The sequence below is a fragment of the Amborella trichopoda genome, chromosome 11 (assembly GCF_054954075.1).
Source record: "Amborella trichopoda isolate Santa Cruz 75 chromosome 11, AtrichopodaSantaCruz75HAP2 v2.0, whole genome shotgun sequence".
Classification (NCBI taxonomy): Eukaryota; Viridiplantae; Streptophyta; class Magnoliopsida; order Amborellales; family Amborellaceae; genus Amborella; species Amborella trichopoda.
Window position 1 is genome coordinate 8,552,860 of NC_142346.1, and position 24,356 is coordinate 8,577,215.

The following is a 24,356-nucleotide window of genomic DNA, read 5'->3' on the forward strand; positions in this document are numbered from 1 at the left end:
TTATATTTGTCTTGTAAGTGTTAGTGTTATGTTTTTTACGACATCTCAATTGACAGCCTTTAATGCAAAGACCCATTAACGATGTTGTGTTATATTATTGTTGTCGGTAAATTAGTAACCATATGAGGACTTCAGCCCATTAGATACACTTTGTAAAGAAAATGCATTGTGTCGATCATATCTTATACGTTTCCACATTACAGAGTACTATATGTTGGATTGTGTGTTGCTACAATTTAGGAAGATGCAAGTGATTTTTGGTAGGCCACCCAAGTGAGAGATGAGAGAGAAGGTCGGTCTATACCCCACTAGTTGAATTGACGAGTTGGCTAGCGAGATAAACGATTGGCGGCAATGAGAACACAATATCAAGGCAATTGTAGATAAATATAGTGGAATGCCTACCAAAGATTATATGCCCTTGTACATCATATTCACTCATAGATATGGAAATACTCTTCCCCCCCCCTACTCTCTCACAGTCGCAATCAAATGTTCTCCCCCTCGCAGGCCATGATGACGAGATGAGATGTTATATTATACATTTTAGTTTTCATTGACTTAAAATAATTATCTATTCAAATCAGTTATTTATATTATTTTTTATTGTCTACTTGCAGCGATTAACCTATATAGGGATGTTACAAGCTGCACTTCATGTTGAAGTATTAGCAGGGGAATCCAGAAATTATGTACAAACGACCCACGATTTGTTATTATAGCACACTCCTGTAGAGAATGTCGAGGAGATTGTGGAGGGAGATAGTGAAAGCGAGGGCGACGAGAGAGATGGTGGAGATGACAAAAGTGAAAGCGAGGAAGAAGAAAATAGAGATAAGGAAAGCAAAATTGAGGAGAAAGATGGTGGAGATGAGAAAAGAGAGACTGAGGATGCAGATGGTGGAGATGAGGAAAGAGAGAGCAAGACTGATGAGGAAAATGAGAGGAGAACAAAGAGCAGAAATGATAAGGGCAAGGGTATTGCAAGTTGGCCCAAAAAATGGTTGAGGCCAAGAAAGGGAATATCATGTATTTTTCATTTTGACATGTGCATTTTAGATAACACATGAAAATGTAAATTTAAAAGGTTATAAACCTTTTTTTGAGACATATGTTACGTTCATTTTCTTTTTTTGAGACATATGTTAAGTCATTTTTATACAATTGAAGCTACTATATCATAATAGCCAGTTAATGAAATGTTCATTCTTTCTATTGTCGTTATGTTAAGAAGCAAAATCTAATATCAATATCCTTTCAAATGATATCTGCAAACAGCTCAATGTATTGTTTATCAATGTAGTTCCTGTTTTGAACCTTGGTCAAGCATACGCCATGAGTTTGAAAAGATTGAGAAAATATGGTGGTTGATAATTTAAGATGATGGAAAATATGGTGGTTGATAATCAGCAAACAGTCTCAATGGATTTGAAATTCATTTGATGGTTGATAATCATTTATTGTCTTAATAATTAGTCGTAGTAATTTGATCAACAAAAAGAGGTTGGACCACAGATTTGCTAATAAAGATGATCATTCATTGCCCAACACAAAGAGTTTGGACCACCATTCATAGCACTCCGGCACTTCCTGAAGGCGCTCCAGCATACTCATCAACACTCCATGAAGAGCGTTCCGGCAATTCATGCATAGCGGTCCGGTGATTTGATTCCTATAATTATGGGCACTCCGGCACATGCACCATGGCAATCTGGCGATTTGGTTCCTGGACTTATGGGCACTCCGGCACACATACCATGGCAATCCAGCGATTTGGTTCCTGGACTCATGGCACTCCAACAGAGTCACACGTCAGTCCGGCAGATTGTCGGCACTCCGACACTGTCACCGCAGGGGTCCGTCGATTTGTTTCCTAGGCTTCTGGGGGCTTCGGCACACTCACCATTGCAGTCCGACAATTTGCTTCCTGGTACTCCGGCACATTCATGCCCCAGTCAGGCGGTCTCGTTACTGGCTTCATTGGCACTCCGGCACTGTAACTGCGGCAATTTGGCGATTCGTTTCCTGGAGTCATGGCACTCTAGCAGAGTCACGCAGCAGTCCGGCAAAGCATGGAAACTCTTGCAAGGATGCCGTAGGGGTGGGTCCGGCGATTGGCTTCATTGCCACACCGGCACAATCATGCAGTAGTCCGGTGATATTTTTCCTGGATTCATCGCCACTCCGACACTCTAACCGTGGCAGTTCGGCGATTTGGTGGATGGATTGCCGTCCGGCAAAGTCACGCGGAAGTCCGGCAACTCTTAAGCATTCCGGCACAGGCACCGCTAGAGTCTGACGATTATCTTACTGGATTCATGGCACCCCGTCACAATCACGCAGCAGCTCGGTGATGTTCATTCTAGCAAAGGTCAGTCCGGCTTTAGTTATGACCAGTCCGACGATATCATCGAACAGTCCGGCTTTTATGTATTGTACTCCGACGATTATTTACTGAGATCATCGGTCCGATTTTTTATAGCATCAATCTAGTGGTTTTCTCGATCATTCCACCATTTAGTGTGCTTGGTTTGGCATTTTTGATACTGTTAAAGAAGAACTCCGGCGTTGTAGAGCTACGCTCCGGTGGTTTGTTAACTGGAGTAGGAAGTCCGGCAATTCATTGTCTGGGTCCGGCGTTAGTTATCTACAATCCGACGTATCACTATCTAAATAAGCAATCCAGTATTGTAGTAAATCAGACTGACATATGTGATGAGTTTGGCAAATTAGTATCGTGGTCGGGCGAATGTATTATTGGAGTCCGTCGTTCATAAAGTGAAGGTACGGGATGGGGTAGTTTCGTCAAAAAAATTACAACTTTTTTAATTATGGGGGTTTTAGTTATAAAAGTTGGTTTTTTATAAAAAGAAGTGAGAAAAGTTTGGGGTAGGGGTAGAATGCCTATAGAGTACATTCTAGGGGGGTTTTAGTAACTTTCTCTAAAAACTAACCCATGTAATACGGTATTTTAAGTACAATAAAAACTAACCCATGTTATACGGCACTCAAAATGTTGTAAACTCATTTCTACTGTTTATATTTATCTCTTTCATCATGTTTATATTTATCTATTTATCTCTTTAATTCTTTTTATGTTTATCTCTTATTTTTTTCTCTAATTCTTTTTAATATTTATCTCTTATTTCTATCATTAACTCTTCTTTATCTCACTAACTCTCTTTCTCTCTCCAAGGAGATTTGTAAAACAACCTATGCGTACCTTACGAATGAAAATTAGGCGGAGTCAGATTTGTATCGCGTTAGAATCATGTTTGTTGAGTTGATGAAGTAAGTAAGTAGAGAGAGAGAAAGAGAGTTAGTGAAGAAAAGATTTATAGAGAGAAAGAAGAGATAAATATTAGAAAGAAAAAAGAGATGAACATAAAAAAAAAACAAAATTAGAGAGATGAAAGAGATAAATGTGAACAGGAGAAGAGGGTTTACCACATTTTGAGTGTCGTATAACATTGATTAGTTTTTATGGTACTTAAAATACCGTATAATATGGGTTAGTTTTTATGGTACTTAAAATATCGTATAAAATGGATTAGTTTTCTAAATAGACAAAGATTAAGGTATATTTGTGATAATTTCTTTTTTTTTACTTTTGGAAAAATGTCAATTAAAGGTCAAAAGTCCTGACCAAATTATTACAAGAAGTAAAAAAGTCCCGATTAACATTAAAGAGGTTACACTTTAATTTTTATTTTACTCAAGTACAATTGCCATAAGAGAGTTTACTTTTTAAATTTTCATTTTACTCAAATAACTCCTTAAAAAATAGTTTCATAATATTTAAATTGCCCTTTGAATATTCATGGGGCATTTTAGTAAATTGATCCACCTAAATAAGCAGGGGTACTGTCATTTGGGGCCTCTTAAGTGGATAAAATTATTGAAATGTCATTACTTGTTGACGGTCCCTCATCCAAATATTGCAATTTGGGCATTTTTGAAAAGATACCTAAGTCAAATGAAAATTAAATAGAACCCTTAATAATTTTTTAAGGACTTTGATCCCCCATAAATGGTAGTTTTTCCAATTTTTCTAAAATTGTTCCCCACAACGATGTTACATCCTAGAATATGGGGTCTTGTTTTTAGCCTAAGTAGGCGCACAATCATTTAGATTTTGTATTTTGTAAGTTACTTGCTTCCATTGGAAAAAGAGTGTTTGAAAAAATGAATAGGTAAGTTCCCATGTTTGATCGCAAGATCAATAATCCGGATGGGGCGCGATTGACTTATCTGAGAAAATATTAAAAAACAAAATCTAAAAAATTAGTATCATATACAGCTCGCTTGTAAAATAAAGAGCATGCTGGGGTTTCACTACTTGACACTTGTGTAAAAAGATATCTAGAGCATTTTTCATTTGTTGGTTCGTGGACAAGTCTCAATCGGGATGGGCATTCCCAATCCGGATCATAAATTTTAAAACTCTGTATTTAGAAGTATTTTTAGAAGGAAAATGGTTTGATAGGGCTGCAGCCCTATCAAATCAAAATAAGTAAAGCATCACCTTGTAATCATAAAATATTACAGTTTAAGTATGAAAAACCTTTAAATTGGTCATCTTGGTGTGAGCATTATGGTTGTGAAAAAAATTAACATTTTAAGCTCTAAAAATTATGTATATTATAATCAATTATCTAGGCCATCCATTTCCCTCTAAAAATGATTTTATGGATATGCAAGATTTGTACCATTTTTTGAATTTCTAATCTTATTGTAAGTGTCGCAAATTGATTTTAGATCCATCGTGGAGATTTTCGTTACCGAAAGTGTTCTCTTGACAAGGATTTGAGGTGAAAATATATTTTGTTTTTATAAAACCTAGCTCTCATAAAAACGTCATCCATTGTGGATCTAGCGTTGATCATCCCTAACTTCTAGAGAAAATTGTCCCAACTCTTTTGCATAGTATGATCTCCCGAGAGTGTTGTATTAGGGGTGGCAATAGGTTCGGTCTGGCCGGACCTGGAATTCGGGTCTAGGTTTTGAACTCGATCCCGACCTATCGGGTCTAAAAGTCCATACCTATATGAGTTTGGTTGGGTCCATTGCTATTGTCGTTATGAGCCTCTTTTATTTTATTTTTATTTTTTTTTTTCCATCATGTACCTATATTAGTGGTAACAAGGTCAAAATTACCCCTCTTAAATTTCAACCCATCTAATTTGCTCTTTAATAGCTAAAGATGACTACGGATTCTTATTCTATATGATCCTTAATACACCCAAATGAATATGGCCGAATAGTATTTGGATCCAGGTTTTGGACCCAACCCGACCCGTAGGTCCAAATATTGGACCCATACGCGGACCAGTGTCGGGTATTCCCGCCGGGTCCCGGGTCGGTCCAGTTCCATTGCCGCCTGTACGCTCTATGCGTACACCATTGCTAAAAAGTGTGATTATTTGCACAGTACGATCCCGGGGGAGCGTACTATACGTGCTTTTTGCATTTTTTCGGTAAGAAACACAGCTGCTTTTATTACGATCGCCTGTAGAATCGTGCACCTTTTGGATATCTCTCTCAAGCTGCAGGAAAAGTTCTCTCTCTCTACAAAGTCTGGATTGATTTCAGGAGTATCGCTTTTTGCTCCAGTTCGTTTTCGCTCGAGCAGTAAGCCAAGTCTGTGGGATTGCCAACAAGGTAACCCTATTTCTCACGTATATGGAGAGATCCTTCACTTTAGGGTTTATCATTCTGTTCCTCTCTACTTTCCTTTGAACCTTACGAACTGGTTCTGTTGTCCCCCGGTTAGGGTTTCTGATTAAGCTTTCGAGTACTTTATTCCAGTCAGAAATGGTGGATCCTGGAATTGACGATAAAGTAACCTATTTCCAAGCGATTACAGGGGTTGAGGACCTCGCTCTATGTCAAGAGATCCTTGAAGCCCATGGCTGGGATCTTGAACTCGCTGTCTCTTCATTTACTTCTACCTCTGAGCCCTCTGTTACTTCCTCTGGTTTGGATGGCGGGCCCTCAGAATTAGGGTTTGCAGAGCTGGGATTCAGGGGTGAAACTAGGGTTTCCAATCATGGAGAAGAAGAGTTTGTTCCATATCCTAATTCTCCTGGTATTGTATGGAAGGTCGTAAAGCTTCCATTTTCTCTGATCAGAGGGAGTTTAGGATTAATTTCAGGGGCAATTGGGTTTGGTTTATGGGCAGCAGGCGGGGCTTTCTCGTACTCGATAGGGGCTCTTCGATGGGCTTTGGGGAGTCAAGGGAATGAGAGAGGTGAGGAGAATTCTTCATTTGTTTCTCTTTCTTCTGGTGCAGTAGAAGCTCGAGCATTCATCGATGGTTTTGAGAGTGAATATGGGGAATTTCACCCTAATTTCGCAGTTCTTGGGTTCATGGAATCATTAGGAAGGTCTAGAGAGGCTTTCAAGCTGTTGTTTGTGTATTTGCACTCTCCTGATCACCCTGATACTTCAGCTTTTTGCCGTGATACCTTGTGTGCTCAGCCTGTTGTAGAGTTTTTGAATGAGAATTTTGTTTGTTGGGGTGGGAGTGTTAGGTCAAGTGAAGGTTTCAAGATGAGTAACAGTTTGAGGGCTTCGAAGTTTCCATTCTGTGCAGTGGTCATGGCGGCTTCTAATCAGAGGATTGCGCTTCTTCAACAGGTACTATAGTTGGAGCTAAATTAAGGGTTTTGGTGGTGATTTATATTTTGCTTTTATTTTGATTGAGACATCATTTTCTAATTTTTCTCAAATTGGTATTTTATCTGAATTTATTTCTTCTTTGGAGTTAGTTTTGCAAGGTGTTTTCATGTTCTTTACAGAGTTCTTTTACATGTGCAATGCGTTCGAATGATAGCAATGTGTTGGAATGATATTTGAGTCAAATTATGCAATGGCTTGAGTACTGAATGAAATTTTTTGGTGGTATGGTGTTCTCTAGTTCTTCTTTTCGTCTGGGTAAATGTAATAATATGCAAGGTATTATTCATTTGCTTTTAATATTCCTTTGCTTCTATATTGAAATAGCACGATATTGAGTTATGGTATGAGTTCCTTATTGAATTGGCAGATAACCGTAGCTAGAAGACTTCTCATGAAGAGAATCGTAAATTTAGCGTGGCACTGTGACTTTTTGATAAAAGAGAGATCTAGAATGGTGGTTTACACAGATAATCTGAAATCTGAGGATGGTTCTTTATGCTTATTACATAATATACGGCAAAGATTTCATAATTTTAAGGATTACTGGTGTTGAAAATGTAGCTTTGGTCTAAACCTTGGTAAGTATGACTAGCTATTATTCTGAAATTTACTGAGTGTATGTTATGCAGACAAGGACACAGGTGTATGTTTCTGACACTTGTATAAGTTTCATATATGTTGCCTGAAAATTAAGGCACAAGTAGGCATGTTTGCCCAAGTAAATTAAAAATAGATAATATTAATAATTTAGTAAACAAATAAAAATCGTTGATACATTGTAAAACACCTTATAAAGATAGAACATAAAACTATCATAAAGAGAATTACCTGCAATAAATAATATCATACTTTAGTTATGACATTAATCTGAATATTGATTGTTTATCTTGACTTTTGAATTATATATTATACAAAACTATAGTGTATCATTTACATTGAAATGGAAAGGGTTAACTTCCGTTATAATAATAAATATAATATTATAGCTTACTAAGGCTTGCAGCCCCATGTTCCAATTTACCACCCCCCATAAATGCGAGGATAGCTATTCTATATGAGTAAACTAGTCATGATAGGTGACTTGGGCCCCATAGGTAATATCATCATCATTATCATCATAGCCTTTTCTCAACTATTTGGGGTCGGCTACACGAATTCTAGTACGCCATTTTACTCTATCAAGGGTCATATCCTCAGTGAGGTCATAAACCCTCGTATCTTTTCTCGCTACTTCCAACCATATCCTTTTGGGCTTACCCCTTACCCTTTTTTAGCCTTCCACTTGAACCGATTCATACCTCCTACATGTGTCATACTCTATGTCTCTCATCTTATCGCCTATTGGAGCTACACCTAAGTTCTCTCAATGTATTCATTTCAAATTCTATCCCTTCTTGTCTTGCCACTCATCCATCTTAGCATCTTCATCTCAACTACATTCATCCAATGGGTATGTTGTTTCCTGACCGCCCAACATTCTACCGCATAAAGCAAAGCTAGTCTCACAATTTTCCTATAGAGTTTTCCCTTTAACTTTATTGGTATGCGGCGATTACATAAAACTCCGGTTGCACATCTCCACTTTGTCTACCCAATTTTAATTCTATGCGTGACGTCTTCGTCCATCTCATTATTTTCTTAGATTATCGACCCAAGATATCGAAAGTGTGTTCTTTTTTCGTATTTCTTGGCCATCAATGTTAATTACTTCCGCACCTCTACTGCTATTATTACTAAACTTGCATTCCATTACTATGCCTTAGTCCGGTTAATTTTAAAAGAAATTTGTTTCATGCGGTGGGGATCGCATTTCTACATTTGCGGTCCCCGAGGTATAAAGAATCCATCTTAAAGATGGATGCAAATAGGCGGTCCATCTAAAAACAATTGCAACTAACAGTCCAAATGTTTTCTTAATAGAATTATTATTTTTAATTTTCAAAATTTCTTTATTTTTTTCATATGCATGCTCTCCATGTTAGAGATTACATGTCTTTAAAAATTAGGTCTAAAAATCCATCTCAAAAATAGATTTGTAAGAGGTGACTCATTTTTACATGGACTCATACAAACTGTGTCCAATTTTAAAACCTTTAGGATCTAGTGTATCCTTCCAAAGTTCTTTGTGTTGATGTTGCTTCAGGTCTCATTAATTAAAACTATACCATCTGTGAACAACATACACCACGGTATGTCATCTTGTAGGTGCTTAGTTAAGTCATCCGGCTCAATGTTGACCCATGATATAAACTTATTGTTATCGAAATCTCACTCGTCTTTCCACTAGTTCGCACACTAGTCAACGCTCCCTTGTACATATCTCTCACCAAGTCGATATAGTCTTTGGAGACTCTTTTATTATCCAACACCCACCAAATTAAATCTTGAGGTACTCTGCTGCATAGTGTGGTTCATAAGTTTGATCCCTTGATAGTTCGCAAAAATTTGTATGTCTCCTTTGTTCTTGTAAATAGGTACACAGTACTTTTCCTCCATTCGTCTAGCATTTTCTTTGTTCTCAACACCTTGTTGAATAACTTGGTCAGCCAGTCAATGCCGATGTCCCCATGCACTTACAAACCTTTATCAGGATACACCTAGTCCTTAAGCCTTTCCTATTTGCATCCTCTTCAAAGCTTCTTTCACTTCCAATATCGTAATTCTATGAATATATATATGACCTCCGTCCTCATTTTTGCCAATGGTTCCTTCTGCCGCTGTGTTCCCATTGTATTAGTCATTTTAATAATTTCTGAAAATAAGCTCTCCACTTTTCATTGACCTCTTCATCCCTCACCAAGACCCTTTGATCATCACTCTTAATGCATTTAATATGGTCTAGATTCTTTTTTTTTCTCTCATTTTTACTAATTTGAAGACATCTTTTCACTTTTTCTAGTTCCCAATTTACTGTATAGATTATTATGTGCGTTAAGTTTAGCCTTACTATTTATCAGTATTTCTTTGTCCTCTAGTTTCTCTTAAAACTTTTTTAATACAGTCAGCAATCTCATTTCACCTAACATCGATATCGTAGTCAGTGTTCTATTGTCTTTCTTCAACTAATTTATCCTTAAATAAGTCTATCTTATCATTTTTAAAATTTTAAAACCTAGTTCTTGGACACTTATTAATTTCACCCCTTGTCTTCCATCTCTTTATGCAGACATCCATAACTCCGAGCCTATGCTATGTAGTCAAACTCTCCCTCTTTACATGATGATCGATCTACCTTCTTAACTATGAATAGATCTATTTAGCGTTTATGTGATCCACTTTTATAAGTTATTAAATATTCCTCTCACTTTGTAAAGTAAGTGTTTACTATTGCTAGGTCCTAGGCCATAAAAAAATCTAAAATAGCCTCACCCATCTCATTTCTTTCACCAAACCCATATCCCCTATGTATCCGTTCAAATCCTCTACTGTCCTTCCCTGTGTGACCATTTAAGTCCCCTCCTAAAAAGGTCTTCTCTCTATTTGGTATGTCTTGAACTAATCCATCCATGTCCTCCCATAATTGTCTTTTAATAATATCCTCTAGTCCTACTTGTGGTGAATAAGTACTATTTACGTTAATTATCTCTTTTCCTAATTCAAATTTAATTACTAGAAGTCTATCACCTACTCTCTTGAAATTAATTATTGTATCTTTTAAAACTTTGCCTTCTATTGTACTTGCGCCATTTCTATTATTATACTTGCATCTATAGCAAAGTTTATACTCATCTATTTCCTTAGTTTTTTTTCCTTCCATTTAGTTTCCTGTAGACAAGCTATGTTTATTCTCCTTCGTCTTATTATATCCACGAAATCCACTCTTTACCTTGTAAGTGTTCCTACATTCCATGTGACTAGGTGAATCCTATTCTCTTGGACTAGCTTCTTTACCTGCACTTGTCCAGAATGTCACGGGAACCCTTACCTATTTTTCACCGCACCTAGGTGGCGTTGCGGCTTGTCGCTTTTGGAAAATGCCCTAGCTAACCCTTGCTCATTTCTCACTGTGTCTAGCTTCCGGTACAGCACGTCACTTATGGGGAACGGGCTAGCATAAGCAGATAATGTAGATTCAGGATTCATGAAAAGTTTTGGCAAATTTTTACATTGGCTGCCTACATAACACAACCCACCTCCTTTTCCCAGGCTTGGGACAGGTTAAGGAAAAGTTTAAGGCCCTTAACCTTCTTAGACCACCCCATAGGTAATATATACATTATATTTTGGTTTGTCAACATTATTTGTATTTTTTGGTTTTTGCTAGTCATTGAGTGTCTATTCTATCATACGCATTTATTCAGTACACTATAAATCTGTTCAAGCAAAGAGTGTGATATGTTTTGAAAGTATCGGCATGCTTCTCCATGTGAAAACGTGAAATGTTACCCAAATCAAGATGTCTCGGTAACATAGTGTAATAAATAATGCCTGATGTTTTTTTGGAACAGTATTTTTTGGTACATATTACAATATATATATATATATATATATATATATATATATATATATATATATATATATATATATATATATATATATATATATATATATACTTCATCATCATCATCATCATCATCATCATCATCATCATCATTATCTAGGCCTTATCCCAATGATTTGGGTCCGCTACATGAATCATGTTCTTCCATTCTTCTCTGTCAAGGGTCATACCTTTAGTAAGACTAAAAGTCACCATATGTTTTCTCACTACTTCGATCCATGTTTTTTTTAGTCTTCCCCTTGTCCCTTTAGAGTCTTTCACTTGAACCAAATAGCACCTCCTAACTGGTGTTGCGGTAGGCTTACGTTGCACATGGCTAGCCCACCTAAGTCTACTCATCCTCATTTTATCGCCTATTGAAGCCCACACCCAAGTTTCCTCGTATATTATATATGTTTATACACACACACACACACACACACACACACACACAATTGATCATGGATTAAAATCATAATGATATTACTATAGTACATAATTCAGTTTGTGTTGCATTTTTATTTTTCCTTTATTTTTTAAATACAAAAAGATTTATTGCTCTCGCAGGAGCAGATTTTGGATATGCTCTCTCGGCCTTATCTACCACTCATTATATCCATCGTTGGATAGGTGACATTCAAAAAGAGGAACCGGAGTAGCTGGTTCACCTTTATTATAAAGTTGTGCAGTTGTAGGTACATTTGCACCTAGTGTATCTCCTTCTGTATTCTTTGATGCCTCAGCCTCTCCCACCGCCTTTCCTCTCTCTTTATTATAAAGTTGTGCAGTTGTAGGTACATTTGCACCTCTTGTATCTCCTTCTTTATTCTTTGATGCCTCAGCCTCTCCCACCGCCTTTCCTCTCTCTTTATCTATCTATATCTCTCTCTATCTCACCACTTAATCTGCATGTTTATTATAAAGGTGTGCAGTTGTAGGTCTGTACATGTGCACCTAGTGTATCTCCTTCTTTATGCTTCGATGCCTGTCTCTCTCTATCTCACCACTTAATCTGTCTCTTCCTCTATCATCCCTCTTTCTCTCTCTTTGCTCTTCATCTCTTCTTTGTTTCCATCTAGGCTCTCCTCTCCTTGTCTATCTACTTTGAATCCATCTTCATCTCTTTGAAGACATAAACCCTTTTTCATCTCGTTCTCTCTATATCTCAACCTTGGATCCATCTCTAACGCTTCGTGCAATAGGCTCATTGCCTTATTTTTTGCCTCTCTCTCTCTCTCTCTCTACCTTGGATCCATCTCCAAGCCCCCATACAGTAGGGTCGCTGCCTTAGACATGAGACTTATATGTGAGAGTCAGCTTCTCCGTTAGGTTATCTGCATAAGGAGATTTTCTCGTAGGGATTCAGTGTTATGAACCAAAAATTTTGCTTTAGCTCATTGTATTCATATTTTGCTGTGCATATCAAGTCAATGGGGTTGGATTTTTGCCTCATGGCTTTTTGCTTTTCTTGCTTCCTTGCCCAACCCTTCTGCCGTAGGTCCAATTTCCTTTAATAGTAACAGGGAGTCTCAACTCTTATTTGTCATATTTGAAAAGATGGAGTATAGCTCACATAGTGCTAAAGGCTTGCTCTTTTCTATGAGGTTTGAATCAAGCCAAAATATTGGCTTCCTTAAGTTTGAATCACACCAAAAGACTTTTTGACTTCACAATGGTGCTCAAGACTTTTGCTCGTCTCTAATGGCTCTTAGAGAAGGTGAACAAGGCCCATTTGGTTAAGCAAGTAATGATTGTACAAGTGTATGTTTTTTTAATCGGTGGGTTATAGTGTCCTCACCACGTTTTTGATAAATTGCCAGTGAAAAGCTAAAAAGTTTGGTTTCATGGAACTCCATGATTGCTAAGTACTTGTATTGTTTTTTGGTTGAAGGTGGTAAGCTCTACCTTGGTCATTTTGGTTGAAGGTGGAATGCTGTAACCTAGGCATTGTAATCAGCCCCTTATTGAGTTTGCCCTTGATATAGAACGACACTTGAAGCTGTAAATTCGTACTCAACTTCTTTAATAATAAATTCTTCAGTAATGATATATATGATTGTAAATTTCTCTCTATCTCATTTCTCTTCCTACTATGCATAAAAAAGTGGGTTTCAGTGTTTAGCTACATGGAGAAGTCTCTGCCTATGAACCAGAGGGGTTCTTGGTTTTTGAGTGGCATTTGAGAGCTCCCTTTGTTGAGTTACAGGATTTGTAAGAGACAGTAGAAATAAGGTTGAGCTAAGATGGGAGGAAGGTTGTGGGGAATGATGAAGAGAAGAGAGGGCATAAGTGGTGTTGTGGGTGGGGTGTGTGGTGTGTGTGGTGTGTGTGTGTGTGTGTGTGTGTGAGAGAGAGAGAGAGAGAGAGAGAGTGAGAGAGAGAGAGAGAGAGAGAGAGAGAGAAGGAAAGGAGTGTTGGTGTATGGTGTTCGCAGTTGTATAGGTATACTTTCCCTAAATTTTTATTTACAATGAGGTAATTGGTAGTATTGGTTTTATTGTTTTTGAATCAAAGCTCAATCCACCATTCATTTCAACGAATGATGGATGGGGCCGAGGGAGCAAATGTACAATTTGCTTCCATGAGAGCATAGTGGGCATGCTTTTTTTTGACATATCAGTAGTTTCTTTTACTTTTATTTTGATTTAATTTATGCGTGGACTTGTCTAATGTCTTAATTTTTAGGCAGCATATCTGAAAGGTATGTGTGAGAAATGGACATTCGTATCAATGTTTGGGTAAGACAGCTGCAATAATGCATATGTTAAGGATTATCATCATCATCATCTAAGCATTATCCCAACTATTTGGCGTTGGCTACACGAATCCTGTTCCACCATTCCACTCTATCAAGGGCCATCTCCTCAATTAGAACACAAGTCACCATATCTCTTCTTACTATCCATGTACTTACCTTTTAGAGCCTTCCACTTAGACCAAATTGCCCCTTCTCACTGGTGTTGTTCTAGGTCGACACTATACATGGCCAGCCCACCTAAATCACTTTCGCGCCTCTTGTTGCCAAGTGGAACTACCTTAAGTTCCCTCGGATGTATTCATTCCGAATTTTATTCTTTCTTATCTTGCCACGCATCCATCTCAACTACACTCATTATAGATATGTTACTTATTGACCACCTAACATTCCGATGCATAAAACATGGCTGGTCTTACAGCCATAAAACTTGCCCTTCAGTTTCATTGATATGTGGTGATCACATAAAACTCTAGAAGTACATCTCCACTTTACCCGCCCTACTAATTTTATGTGCGACATCTTCTTCAATCTCTCCATTCTTATGGCCCCATATATCGAAAATAGTCTCTTTTAGTTACTTCTTGGCCCTTGCATATGTTAAGGATACTGATTAAAAATGGAAAGTAAAGCTTATGGTTGTGCAATTGATTGTGACAACAATTTTTGTGCAATGTCCATGGGAGCACTTTCTATGTAAGCAACATTTCCACTCTTGGATGTGGAAAATTCAGGATGAAATGCAGCTTGAAGCGTGGGGACTGGCATTAATTTGTACATATAATGATCAAAAGTATCAGTTTCGACACTCACACCAATAACAAAACCTTACTAATAAAAAAATGGACATTTCTAATGTTTCCAAGGAAGCAAAAGAAAAAAAGAAACAGAAGGATATTTCTGCATTCACTGTTAGTCTGGAAGCATATGTATCTTAGAGTGATATCAAGTTGTCAAGATCAAATGACTTATCATTTGCCATCCATGTCGAGGAGAGAGTAACCGCACCAGTGTCCAATAGTCCAATTATTTCACCTATGCAGATACCCTGTTATTCTGTTTTTTCAGATGATAGATTTCTTTTAATGTGTGTTGGCTATGCAGATTGAGGGACCAAAATCCATAGAGGTGTTTATTCCCATTCTTCAGAAAGTAGTTGAAGAGAGTGGCACAGTGCTTGTTGCCGCTAGGATTGAGGAAGAAGAAAGGAGACACGACAGACGTTTGAGGGAAGAGCAGGATGCTGCATATCGTGCAGCACTTGAAGCTGACCAAGTATGCTGTGTCTTTTTAACTATTTTTTGTTTCTCTCTCTCTCCTCTCTTCACGTATATTATTTTACAACCATAATTTTTATTGCTGTGTATGATGTTGATATCTTCTTGAACCTCAGGCTAGGGAGCGCCAAAGAAAAGAAGAGCAAGAAAGATTGGAAAGAGAGGCTGCTGAAGCTGAGAGAAAGAAGAAGGAAGAAGAAGAGGCCTTGGCCAAGGCAGCCCGAGAGACTGCTGAGAAAGAAGCTGCTCTGGAAAGAAGGCGTCAGGAGAAAGCGTTGTCATTGGGTGCTGAACCTGAAAAAGGACCAGATGTGACAGAAGTAAACTACTGCTTTCTTTGAATGCCCAACTTCTTTTCTTTTTTTTGAGAACTGTTAACATTGTATTTCTATAGAAGTTTACAACTGTTAACATTGAATGCCCAACTTCTTATTGATCCATGTCTTCCAGAGTCATCTGGAATCCCTTTTCTTGCTGAATTTCATGGATGTTTTATATGTTTTCAGTTTTAATTGGTAGGAGCCAGTTCAGTATAGAACGGGGATCCAGCAGGTCTGCATTTGCATGTAGCTGTAGCCTTTTGTGCCGTCCAATTGAAACAGGCAGCAGAAGATGCACTGTCACCATCTCAGTGTCGGTGCATCTTACGCTGTCCATTTTTGTCGGACACGCAACTGCATCCGCTCGAAAACATTTACTGTCAGTATATTGTTCATTATCATCTGGATTGATTAAATATAGAATAATTAACAGGATCTGTTAGGATTAAGTAGTTTTAGATGTGAAAAGCAGTTGTATCTCCAACTGCTTTCCCTGTCCCATATAGAGATTGACTGCCAATCCAACATTTTGGTACCCCAGTCATGTGTCCTTGTCAACTTCTCATTGTTAAACTTCATCTTTGGTGCCACCATGTGTTTGGTTTTTGTGGCTATGATTATTTATCTCCAGGAGTATCAATAATTTGCATAAAAAGTCTTGCCGCTATCATTTACCAATTGTATTGGCATATGATATGCATCTATGCATGCCCTAACCGACGTGGTTTTCCATGTGGTTTATAGTGACAGGAAGGAGCCATTCGACATTTTAACTTCTACTCATGTTATTACCAGGTTGTTTTCTCATGATTGTTGAGTCTTCTTCAATATTTACATATTCACGGAATGGGTTTTCCCAATGATAATATCTTAGTTGTTTTCCTGTGAGTGAAACATAAAGCTCTTTCTGTGGGTGAACCCTGCCATGGGTGAACGTGTCTAAGGTATCCCAATAATTTGGGCCAAAAAGCCAATACAGCTTTACATGTCTATGCAAGTATTTATATAGAAACTCTGTATTATGTATAGATAAATATTATAGAAAACTTTAATGTAATGAAAAGATATGCGAAAATAGAAAAATAAAAACATAATCTGAAATTTTGTCGTAACAAAGTTTAAAAAATATGCCACATAAGTAGTTTTTTACTTTTCTTTTTGAACATAGAGTTTCTTAGACAACCTATTGATATAATTGTGCAAACTATATAATAATTGTCACTTTAGGTGTTAGAAGTAGTAGTTAAAATTGACAACCAAGAAATACCAAAAAGAGTATACTTTTGATATCTTTTGGGTCGATAATCCAGGAATATTGAGAGATTGAGGAAGATGTCGCACGTGTAATTAGAGCTGGGTGGACGAAGTGGAGATGTGCACCGGAGTTTTATGTGACCGTCGCATATCAATGAAGCTGAATGGAAACTTCTTTAGGACAGCTATGACATTAGCTTTACTTTATGGGGCGGAATATTGGGCGGTCAAGAAACGGCATACCTATAGGTAGTTGAGATGAGGATGTTGAGATGGATGAGTGGCAAGACAAGTGGAAATAGAATTTGAAATGAATACATTCGAGAGAACTTAGGTGTGGCTCCAATAGGTGATAAGAGGAGAGAAAGTAGACTGAGGCGGGCTGACCATGTGTAGTGCTGACCATGTACTAGCACCTATCAGGAGGTGCGAGTTGCTTCAAGTGAAAGGCTCAAAAAGGGAAAGGGATAGGCTGGAAGGATACGGTTGGAAGTAATAAGAAGAGATACGAGGACTTATGGCCTCATTGAGGGTAATGGCCCTTGATAGAACGGACTAGGATTCATGTAGCCGACCCCAAATAGTTGGGAAAAGGTTCGGATGATAATGATGATGATGTGAGAGTTAGAGAGAGAAACCTTGCTTTAGATTAGCCATTTTATCTCACGGCTCACATGATGTAGGACTAAGGGGTTTGATTCCTAACGTATGGCACACGAGGCTGGTGTAGAAAGAAAGATTTTGGGGATGACTAGGAGTTCTGAATAGGTTTGGATTAAGAGTCCTAAAAGGATTTAGGTTCCTATGAAAATTGGGATGGCAGGTTTTGGGCCTTATGAAGATTTCTGAATTGAGATTTGGATAATGAGGTCTATTTGAAGTAGAACCACGTAAAAGGTCATAGAGAAGGGTTTGGTTGGGTTGGACGAGGTCTAGGTAGGTTTCAGGTTTAGTGTTAAAGATGCTGGAATCTAGGAGGTCTAGGAAGGTAGGAGGATGATGAGAAAGATTTTGGGTTATTAGGACTTAGGACTAGGGGCAAATCTAGGGTTTAAACTTAAGTTTGAAGGTTATGGAGGCATTAGGGTAGCTTGTGAACCAGTTTATTTATGTAGGGTTTGGAGAAGTTTGGCTAGGGTTTATGGAAGGATTTGAATGGGTGACAAATTTGGTTATTGAGGATCTTAGTTGGGGATGTGCCACTGAAGGCTTAGCTTGTTGGGGAGATCTCCTTAATCGTAAACTAGATTTGTAGAATCACCCTCTCTACAAAAAGAGTTTAAAGAATTTCTCAACCAAAGAATTAAAAAAAATAAAATAAAATAAAAATCTCTCATCCAAAGGTGGTGTTTCATCACAATTGAAAACTTAAGTTCTATTTCTCAAGAATTGATTGCTTGGCCAATGGCCTGTGCATCTACTTATAGTGGTTTCCAAATCCTAATCTTCCATAGTCGAATTATAAAACAATAAAAAAAAGCTTCCCCATCAAACTAGAAGACAATGAAAAGGGTTCTAGTCCTTATAGGAAAGAACTTCTTTAGTGTCCCGAGAGAACTTCTTTAGTTCCTTGGGACACTAACTTTAAACCCATTACAACTAGGAAATAATTAGAAAAGAAACTATTATCAATTTTGAGAATCTATTGGAGAAACTATACAAACAAATCCTAATCTAATTGGAACCAAAAAGTACTCCACTTTTACTAGGAAATCCGCCTGGGGACCCATGCCGATCTTAAAGTTCCTCTAGGCTTCATATTTTCATTTGTATTCATTTCACGGTCCACTTTTTCATGCCATCTCTTTGCTACCTTGGATTTTGTGCCGTCATTGCATTTGTTTTTAACTGAACAACACTTCTTACATGTCCGTTGAGATGTTTTGTTTAGAGCCTTGACATGGAAACATGTATGTTCCATATGTCTGATCCATAGTTACCGGAATCTGTTCCCCGACCTCACGTTTCCGGTTTTGAAACCCAATTCCACGTTTCCGTTAAGAAATCTCCACGGAAACCGTTTTTCGGAATCAAGAAAACTCGATTCTTTAATTTCGGAATCTCGATTCGACACATCTTTAGAAACCATTTTTTGGAACCAGGGAAATTTGATTCCTTAATTTCAAAATCTCGATTCAACACATCTTTAGAAACCATTTATCAGAACCAAGGAAACTCGATTGCTGAATTTCGGAATCTCGATCCAACACATATTTAGAAACTTGGACCTATTAATTGTGGGTAGCCGTTCCCAAATATATCGAATCTGGATAGTGAGGATTAAATTTTGATTCCACATCAATTCGAGTAGAAATCTTCTTTCGAATGCTTCTAGCGGTAGCAGGATTTCATTATTTTACTTGTGTCACCCTGGATGGCCTTTAAATTTAAAATATAGCTGATAAATACAACGCATACAATTAAAAGTAAAACCATGGCGTAGACATAATCCTATTTTGTTTTTATAATAATGAAGTCAAAATCACAATTTAGAAATACTTGTCTTTTGTATATAATGACTTTAAGTTCAATAGTCAACACAATCACTTTAAAATTTGGGAAACCTTCTAATAAGAGACATCCAATATAGGTTCTAAAGTTGATGAGGTTCAAGATGTGCTTGTGGCTCCCTTCTCCATAAAAATGAAATCTCGATTTCTGGTAGGGGTCATCAAACACATTCCATAGTCGATATTATTATAAATCTCGATCTCAAACTGGCATGGACCCCTTATCCATATACTTCAAAAACTTGATTCCAAATATGTTAGAATCACGATTCGAAACAGCAACATATCTCAGTTCCACATATGTCAAAAACTCGATTCCATAGATGTCGGAAACTCGATTCCGTATATTAATGAATCTTTACTTCTGGAGTGTCGATTCTAGGGGGATGGGAATCTCGATTCCATATGTGGATGAAACTTAGATCTATTTCAGTTGAAACACGATTCTCAAAAACTAGGAATCTCATTCCTAGCGATTCCTATTGTACGGACAATGATTCCTAAAACAGGAATCTTCTAACTGGCTGTGATTCCGGTTCCTAAACGATTCAGGTTCCTAGGCGTTTCCAACAACTGTGGTCTAATCAATGGCATGTATTGGAGTTCTAACACGCGGTACAAAAAAGCAAGGTGTCTACTTGCCATTGACAGCAGTCGTTGGGGATCAAAGAGGTATTCGTGGCAAAGCTTTGCATGGCCATACTTGTATGTTAGGATCTCAGGTGGTTGTGTGGGAATGGTTCCTTGTGCATCTCAACCATATTTCACAACCCCAAACCTAGATCCTGACTTGGTCAATCACTGAGTCAAATCGACGTAAGACTAGGTGGCGCAATTGGGAGGTCAAATATAGAAATTTTGAACATTTAAGATAATTTTATCTCGTAAAAAATAATTTTAACACTTCGAAAATAAATACATAAAATATCCAACTGAAAGGAAGATAATCTTGTACATCTACATCAAAATTGTTCATATATTAATTTGAGAGAAGGATGATCTTTTCAAAAAATAAGTATTTGAGGAAGGTATTATACCAAAAAAAAGTATTTGAAGGAGGGATGATTAATACTATTCTTTATAGCAATAAATTTTATTATTAAAATAAAATTATAAAGAAAATCAATAGCATAAAACAAAGGCCAAGAGATATCACGACAACATCTTAGGATTACAAAATTGAACTTGCGTCAACATAGAGTGATTCTTGAATAACTCCATTGGCAAGAGTATCTGCCTCTTGGTTTAGCTCCCCAAAGAATGTGCACGTCACATTACGAGTGTTATGAATGTTGAAGATCTCACAAATATCATAGCCAACCGTTATGGAATAGAGGACGCTTTTCTGGCCCATCTTATGATATCATGATATTACTTTCTTACTACTAATTGACGTCTAAGTGACTGATTTGCAGACTTACAATTGCACGGGCCTCTGCTTATGTAGAATCACGTGTTCCCAGTGGGCCCAGATGTCTTTTAAGCTTCCTACCTTAATATCTATGAATTCCACTCACCTGCTACTCCCAGGTTACCTCATGAATATCCATCAAAACTTAGCTTCATATGACCCTCCACCAGAGCAATCCAAACTGCCCTAGATTGAAGCAAGGGTGGACCTGATAAGGTGAAATCTTCCAATCCTTGATGAAGTGCCTTGAAACCTCGAAGTCTGGTAGAAGCAACACCCAGAAAGTCTCCACATTCCTAATTATCTCCCGAAGGACCAACTAGTGCACCCTTTTGATCCTAGGAAATACGATAATTCCGTTCAATTCAAATGCACCAAATAATGGCTGTAATGCTTATTACCAAAGCACCTGGACCTAGGTGGGATTCCCTTAGACACATCACCATAAGGTCATCCACAGAAGCTGAAATTGGTACCGCATGACAGAAAATAGGTCTATATATGGTCATGGTATACCTATAATGAATAAGGAGGCTTGCTATTTCCTCCTCAGCTCAACATAAAATACGGAATCTGCATCTCTCCTCCGAAGGCGATCAATCGTCAATACACCATGGCATGCCAACCATCCAACAGCTAAGACCTGGAGCAGAGTGTGGACCCTCTAGACAATCCTTGGATGCGACAAGTGGCTATTATCACCTAAATATATATCCCTCCCACATCTTCATGCTCTGATTATTTATTTGTTTTCCTGTTTAATGTCAACTGTCATTTTATTTCAAGAGAATATCAACTGTGAGTTAATAATACTGTTGATTATATATAGGTGACGATCATTTGGAGAATGGGAGAAATATTTGTATGGGGTCGTAAAATATATGAATACCTACTCTATGGGAGATAGTTGTAGAACAAAGGACAAAGAAATCCGCTGCTAAGCTCCCATAATATTTAAACAACATTGAGAGTTCGCCTTTTTTAAAAATAACCAAAAACTCTGAGAAAGAGAAAAAGGTCATACCCACATATCATATTCTCCTATTATTTTGGAGTTTCTTCAAGGTTCAGGGGGACTTACATGATTTCTGGATAATATACAGGGGATGCATTTTAATCCCAACCCCCTGCGTCACCTAGATCTCTTCCATCTTTGGTCCCGAATCCCCTTATGGTTTGGTTACACCTGTCAGTTAAGCCCAAAGTTCAAGTTCAACATAGATTGCAAAATACCAACTCCTGACTGCTCCGCATTCTTCTACCTCAGTTTGCACCCTTTAGCCTACTCCCATTCCTGATGCAACAAGAGGCTTGTTATTTTACGTTGAGAAGGATGAATTTACTGGAGAGGTCAATTAAATTCTGTAATAGACAATTCAAATTGGTTTCAACTCCACATGTATTCTTGCCCCTTCTGCTGAATCAGTCATGCCATATTCTTCATCATGCACCTCGGCCCTTCGAGTACCTTTCTTTCTGCCAATAATTAAGTTAGGGATTTCCATCCATAACGAGGGGTTGAAGTAATTGCATGCTTGGTTGTCAAGGACCTTGCAATTGTGTAACCTCTCATATTTTAATTTTGTAGAGATTTCTGAATCACTTCATTTAGAGACCGCATTCGTTTTTCAAATACAAAAGAATGGTCCTTTTTAATTATCAGAAAAGAAAAAAAAGTCCTTTCTTGAAAAGATTCAGGTTTTCCATGTTCATCTTTAAAGAAGACGAGGAGATTATAGTCAGCATCTCACGTGATATCTAAAGGTTGGTTGTGAAAGTTTGCATGGTGAGAAATTAATATGATCAGGGTGATTTGGTTTTTTCAAAATAAAGATTGGGAAAAGAAGGGACCAAAATGTCTAGACCTAGTTCTCTCTCTCTCTCTCTCTCTCTCTCTCTCTCACACACACACACACACATACACACACATCAAAGGAGTGAAATTGTGCCTTGAATATCTAAATGCTGTTCGTATCAGTGCTGGGAAATAGTATGCTCTATATGCTCTTTGAGGTATTGATTGCTATTGTTCATCTTTCTGTTTTGATTCACCTTCGAGATTAAGCTCGTAGAAAAACTGATAATTGATGCAAATTTCAATGCTCACTCCCAGGTTCTTGTACGGTTCCCAACTGGAGAGCGCAAAGAGCGGAGGTTCCATAGCTCTGCAACAATCCACTCTCTTTATGACTATGTTGATTCATTGAACTGCTTAAATGCCGAGAAATACAGCCTGGTTACAAATTTCCCCAGGGTTGTGTATGGTCCAGATAAGTTTGACTTGTCATTGAAAGTGGCAGGTTTGCACCCACAGGTTAGTTTGTATGTTCAGGTTGAGGACTCCTAAAGTTCCGGACCTACCAAATTTAAGCACGCAGATCATCTCATTCTCATTCATATGAGAAAAATTAGCAGCGACTAAGGTAGAAGCCACAAGTTTGAGCCCGAGGTGAGTTGTATGGATCAACATGAATTCAATGCCTTAATCTGCATTAGTCATCTTCTCGCTTTGGTCTATTTTATCCTGCAACTTTACTTTCTCGTCCTTGGTCTTCAAGGGCCTTGTCTATTTTTAATGTACCGAAATGGGTTTCTAAAAAAGTGTGCACCACGAAGCCATTTTCATAGCACTTATTTAATGCTGGGATCAGATAGAAGGTCCATATTTCAATTTCTTAGTCAGGGCTAATATCATTTCTAGTGGATCAAATGGAAATGCTGGTATGGGTGGGAATGTATTGCACCAATCCAGATCAAGACGACTTTCATCGAATGCTAGTAAATAAGAGAGCTGAAATTTGTTTCAAGTATATTTTTTTTTAATGAAACTGTCTTCTGAATAGCCTTGTAGTTTTCGTCTGGATCAAGGAGACATGGATTAACTTATCTTGCTTCTGTCTATGTTTAATGCCTTTTTTTGTGCGATTGTTTCATTCGTTGTTGTCAGTCCTTATTATTGGGTTTTTTTTTTTTTCAACTATTGGGAGGTATATTTTCTAGAACTGTATAGAATGAGATCATTTACATTTGATACAAGATCGTCACAAACATTATTGACCGTTAGATTTGAAATTGGGCGGTTGAGGATATATCATTATATTGATACAAAGTTCAAAACAAAAAAATTTTAATATTATTATATATTTTTATCTATTAGATTTTACATCCAATAAGTAAAAATGATTGTGACCTCTTTGTATCAAAAATAAATGATTTAATAGTATATAATTTCATATTTTTTACTTATTGGATATTTAGCCATTCACATGATATTTCATTTTATATGTAGAAAGGCGACCTCCTTTAATAATCTATTTTTGGAATAGATTTTGACCCTAATTTTTAGGAAATATGTAATCCCTAACATGGAGATCATTCATAGGTAAAAAATAATAATTTTAAAAATTAAAAATGATGTTTTTGATTCAAGCCGAAGATTTTACTTTTTGAGGAGTGATCATTTCCATGCAGGGTGGGTAGCTTGTTCCTTGGGAGATGCAAGTGTGGAGATGCATTCCCCGACGCATATAACACGTTCCCTTTCTAGAAATGTATTTCTGGAGCCCTTCCAGTTAACCAGTGATATTGGCTGGGATTGTATTGGTTTAAAACGTTGCTACTTTGTAATCACCTTCTTCAATAAGTGTAATTATTCAGTTTCATAAAAA

General features: G+C 37.5%; 1 protein-coding gene across 2 annotated transcripts; it reads left to right on the forward strand.

Moving 5' to 3' along the window:
• The first annotated feature begins 5,525 nt into the window (after positions 1–5,525).
• LOC18444401 (UBX domain-containing protein) lies at positions 5,526–24,356 on the forward strand. 2 transcript variants are annotated; one of them, XR_002282658.2, is made up of 5 exons: positions 5,526–6,639; positions 15,021–15,191; positions 15,310–15,513; positions 22,802–23,137; positions 24,160–24,356. XR_002282658.2 is itself a non-coding variant. In XM_006854574.4 (4 exons), exons 1-4 carry the CDS (start codon positions 5,815–5,817, stop codon positions 23,033–23,035), a joined length of 1,434 nt encoding a protein of 477 aa, XP_006854636.1. In that variant the 5' UTR covers positions 5,526–5,814; the 3' UTR covers positions 23,036–23,530. The 2 variants fall into 2 exon arrangements, 1 of the variants encoding a protein (XP_006854636.1); XM_006854574.4 differs by lacking the exon at positions 24,160–24,356 and having other exon boundaries at positions 22,802–23,530.